We start from the raw sequence: 4,870 nt of genomic DNA on the forward strand, positions 1-4,870 counted from the left end.
GCCGCAGCATGGCGCCCGCAGCGTGACGCCCGCAGCATGGCACCCGCAGCGTGGCGCCCCGCAGCTGGTCCGCCGCAGCACGTGCAGCGCTGCTTCATCCTCATCCCAACTGACTCTGGATCAGATTGTTCCTCTGACCCGCCGCTGACCTCAGCAGCCGCTAATCCTGCTGCTTCTGCTGCAGCCGGCTGGGATCTGATTCCAGACCTGCAGCCCGCCTTCAGCAGCTGCTGCACATCATTTCAGCCTGGAAACCATCACACCTTAACCGGTGGCCGCCATCCCGCCACCGCCTGCCTGCACCAGGACCGGGCGCCGAGTGGCCGTCACACTAACACCAACAGTTAGCTTTACGTAAAGAAAAAACAGAGGAGTTACCAAATATTTAGTCTGACCTGTAGATTTGAACTCAATATTCAGGTTGGAACTAAATATTTAGTTTGATAACTAAGTGTTTAGTATGAGGTTTACCTTTTAGCTTGCCAACTAGATCTGTGGTTAAATGTTTAATTTGAAGTTAAATTTGGAGCCAAATATTTTGTTTGTAAACCAACATTTAGCTTCAACCTTAATGTTTAGCTTTCTGACTAAATATTTAGTGTGAAGTTAAAGACTTAGCTTCCAAACTGCTAACATCAACCGTTAGTTTGGAACTGTGATATTTATAGTGAATTAATAACATGGTGAAGACAGGACTTTAAATAATAAACTCCATTTTTTACCCCTAAATAACCCAAATTATGGAAGCAAATTATTGATTGTGTAGTTTCTCATCTTAAAAGCAGAAACATGAAGGATCTGAAAATAAATATTTAGGCTGAAATACAGAAATTATGACAATGTGGGGAAAAAATAAATATATTTAAATAAAACATCTGAATAAAGACATATTTGTTACATATTTAAATACGGCAAGATAATGAACAACTTTCCCTCATAATGTTTTACATTCAGATAAGACAGAATATATATATAAAAATATAAAACATGTATTTTGCCACATTGTGGCACCTAGAGTAAGTATTTATTGCAGAGTATTTGTCTTTATGTGGCACAGATAATGATCCATCCCATTCTCAGGTCTGATCTCAGATGAAGAGGCGCCTGAGTCAAAGTTGTCCGGTGGGTGTGTAAATATTATTACACCAACATACAACATTTTAATCATCTCAACGGGCGTTTAAATACTGCTTCCGGTTGGTTTCCAAAGTAAAATGTATTTAAAAGTTTAATGCTTCAACATTTTTCCATAACATTAGTTAAAAAAATAAACGACATTTTGCGTTAAATTTCTAAAACAGATTAAAAACTTGTTTAATGCTGCTCAGGGGCTGAAAACAGATTTAGTAAAGTGTGTGTTGCTCTTATTTTGATGGGTAACGTTCAGCATGTCCGGTGTGTGGCGCGTAGCTTCACTCAGCGGGATGACGTCTTCGTTAGCTCCCGGTATTAACACGGGTGTTCCGGTGTCCTATTATGAGTCGCCTTCACTGATTTTAATTCGTACAGAAAGAAGTTCGTGAGTCCGGACGGAGCTACCAGCCTGAAACCGAACCGGTTCTGTTGGTCCTTTCCGCAGTTCCTCCCAGAAAGCTGCAGTTTTACCAGAAACTACGCAGTTCGGGAACAGGGCGGGAGTCCCGCCGCATTAACGGGACCGATAAACGGTCCCGCTGGTAGTCCGGAGCCCTGACCCGCTCGGTTCGGTCTTATCGGGCTCTCACTGGGAACAGAGGCGCCATGGAGTCCTGGTGGAGCCTTTCCCGGAGCTCCGACACCGGGAGGTAACCGGAGCGGGACAGGAGAGCCTCGCACGGCGGACAGCGGCAACCTGTTGCCGGTTTCCGGTGACACAGAGAGGATGAGCGGCGCCGCCGGACCGCCGCTGCCGCTGGTGCTGCTGCTGCTGGGCGGCCGTGCGGCGTTCATGGTCTGCCGGTCCCTGAACGCACCGCAGGACGGAGCGGTTCTGTCTGCGGAGGTCCAGATGGACGCAGCTCTGACCGGTAGGGAGGTTAAAGGTCAAACCATCAGGAAACTACAGGAAATAATCAGAACAAGCAAATTTACATTTTTATTAACTCCATTTTATCAAAAAAAGCTAATTTAAAAAACATGGAAATGTTAAATATGCTTATGGTTTAGATAAATTATTTTACAGGTGCTTTGTAAATAAATAAAAATATTTTTGCCAGTTAGTTGACTTTGGTAAATAAGCCTCAGCCTAATGTGAGTCATTTCGTGTTTCTTTCTGGTATTTTGCCGACTACGGCTTCCAGCTGCTGATGAAACTTTTTCCACAACACTCTTCCTTCCACTCAACTTTCCATGAATGTGTTTGGATGCATCCCTCTGTGACCAAACGGCTTCTTAAGGTCAACGTCTGCTGGACTTCTGTCCAGTTATGTCGGACAGAACAGAATATTTAAATTTTCTGACAATTTGGGTTTTTATTTGCTGGAATGATCCAGTTTTAACAACTGGAATAAATTAACTTCTTCATGTTTTTCTGTTGACATCTTAAAAATCCAGATATTTGAATGGGAGTCACTCAGGGTCCCGCTCTGTGTCTTTAAGGTGCGGACAGACAGAGGCGTCCCTTCCTGGAGAAAACTCGTCCCTTCGTCCTGGTGGACGGACAGAGACGGAGTCTGGCTGAAGCTGTGCAGGTTGGCGCTGGTTTTACTGGTTTTACTGGTTTACTGTTGGGTAAATGCTGAACGTTCACAGATGTTTCCATTGTTGGTGCGTCAGAAAAAGTCACCGATCTCAAAACTTTAACAGTAATTCTTATTTATTTACCAAAACTAAGACATTTAACGGTTTGATTGTTTCATTTCCAAAGATTTCCACCATTTTTCTTTTCGCCAACTCTTAACCAAAACAAAAGCCGATTAGTTTGCTGGTCTGTTACCATGGTAACCCGATGGGAGGGTTGCTGCAGCACCGTGTGGCGTTCAAGTACGGCCCGGAGGTCAGACCTTTCAGCGTTCTACTCTGATCATCTGATCAAAAACTGAATCTCCAGTTTACTGGACCGGATCGGCCCGGTTCTGTCAGACGGCGTTCCAAATGCAATCGGCCACAAAACTAGCAACTTTTTTGTTAGTGACTTGGTCAAATATGACTCAGTTAATTTTAAATTTTCAGGTCGTTATTAAGGGAAAGTAAATGTTTTAAGTAGCTTTTCAGTTCTAATTTATTTTTATTTTGTAATAATTCAGAAGGTTTTTGCTTCTTCACTTGATTTGCTCTGAAAACGGCGACTCCTGTCCATGTTTCTGTAAATTATTGATAATGAATCGGAGGGAATCATTCAGGATAGCTGAGCAGAACCCAGACTTTGAGGGGCTTATTTTGGCGTTGATGTCGGACCTGCGGGAGGAATCCGCCGCCCTGCGTTCGGGTTTCCTCCCGCCCCGCAGACGGGCCGCCGCAGGAAGGAAGCCGCGCCGTTTTCACCCGCAGCTTCCTGCAGGAGCGCCGACATCTGAACACAGGAGGACGGTCGCTTCCTGTGCAGCTGACAGAAACTCTGAGCTCATTTCCTGCAGCAACCCCCCACCTGACTCCACCCTGCAGGGAGGAAGCGGGGAGTCCAGCAGGAGAAAGTGGGAGAGCCTGGTGGACTCTGCGGTTTCCCTCCAGACCAGGAGCAAACCAGCCAACCAAAACGGATGATGTTTGAACCCACAGTCCGATGGAACCGGGTCGACTTTCTGTACGCTGGAGCTTCGCATAAATGATCCGAACGCTGAAACGTCTGACTTTTGGGTCGCGTTTGAACGCCACTCGGCCGCTGCAGGGTCCGGCCGCTGATTGAACCCACATGCTTCGGTTCTGACAAACATCTGGGATCCAAGCTGATGGGTCCCCTTCCACCAATGGACCCACTTCCTGGAGGAAGCAGAAACCAGAACCTTCCAGCCGGGTTCTGACGCTGACCCGGCTGGGTTCTAGCTGGGCCGATCGAGGCTTAACGTCTGATCATGACTCGGTAACGATCCCACCCGGCCAGCAGCCGAGGTGGAGGAAACAAACACGCCTCGCAGGGGAATCCTGCTGCTCCACCCAGAGCTTTAACTGGGATCCAACTGGGCCGGTTCTGAAGCCAGCAGATAAACAATAGAGCCGACCAATCAGAACCAGAGATGTTCTGATACTGAACTGGACCAACACATCCAGTTTACACACTGTAAGCAATCCGGTTCTGGTCGGTCCAGTCTGGTCCATTCCAGTCCGGTTCTGTCCAGTTCAGTCTGGTTCAGTCCAGTCTGTTTCTGGTCCATTCCTGTCTGGGTCTGGTCGGTCCAGTCCGGTTCTGGTTGCTAACTTGGAATGCTAACTAAAAGCTCAGTTTAAATCTGATGATAGACATTTTCTTCCTCCCCCTATTTAGCCTGACTTGTTAGTCTAGAACTCTAGATCTATAACTATAGATCTATAGCACTAGAACTATAAATCTAGATCTATAGTTATATTTATATAACTATAGATCAATAACTATAGATCTATATCTCTAGGTTATAGCTCTAGGTCTATAGCTCTAGATCCATAACTCTAGATCGTTGATCTTTGTCCAAAGACAACTTCACTTTCTGTTCGTCTGGATAAAGTTTTGGCTCCTCCTTCATTTATCTGTTATCAGCATCTGATCTGTGATTGGCTGGTTCTCCTGATGACATCATGAAACTAAATGTGTTCATATTTAAGAAGCTTCAAGTTCTCAGCTGCTCACAGAATATCAGAGACGGCATGTCTCTGCGTGTCTCTACGTGTCTCTACGTGTCTCCACATGTCTCTGCGTGTCTGCGTGTTTCCACGTGTCTCTACGTGTCTCTATGTGTCTCTGCGTGTCTCTACGTGTCTC

The 4,870-nt window shown here is 45.8% G+C and overlaps 1 protein-coding gene across 1 annotated transcript in view; it reads left to right on the top strand.

The window, feature by feature from the left end:
• Positions 1-92: 92 nt before the first annotated feature.
• Positions 93-4,870, top strand: part of LOC103477510 (disintegrin and metalloproteinase domain-containing protein 15-like) — a 33,370-nt gene continuing 28,592 nt past the window's right edge. The window contains exons 1-2 of the mRNA XM_017309307.1: positions 93-2,006; positions 2,578-2,669. Of these exons, the coding sequence (XP_017164796.1) occupies positions 1,862-2,006; positions 2,578-2,669 (237 nt within the window). The 5' untranslated portion in view covers positions 93-1,861. The remainder of the gene's footprint in view (positions 2,007-2,577; positions 2,670-4,870) is intronic.

This window comes from Poecilia reticulata, linkage group LG16 (genome assembly GCF_000633615.1).
Source record: "Poecilia reticulata strain Guanapo linkage group LG16, Guppy_female_1.0+MT, whole genome shotgun sequence".
Classification (NCBI taxonomy): domain Eukaryota; kingdom Metazoa; phylum Chordata; class Actinopteri; order Cyprinodontiformes; family Poeciliidae; genus Poecilia; species Poecilia reticulata.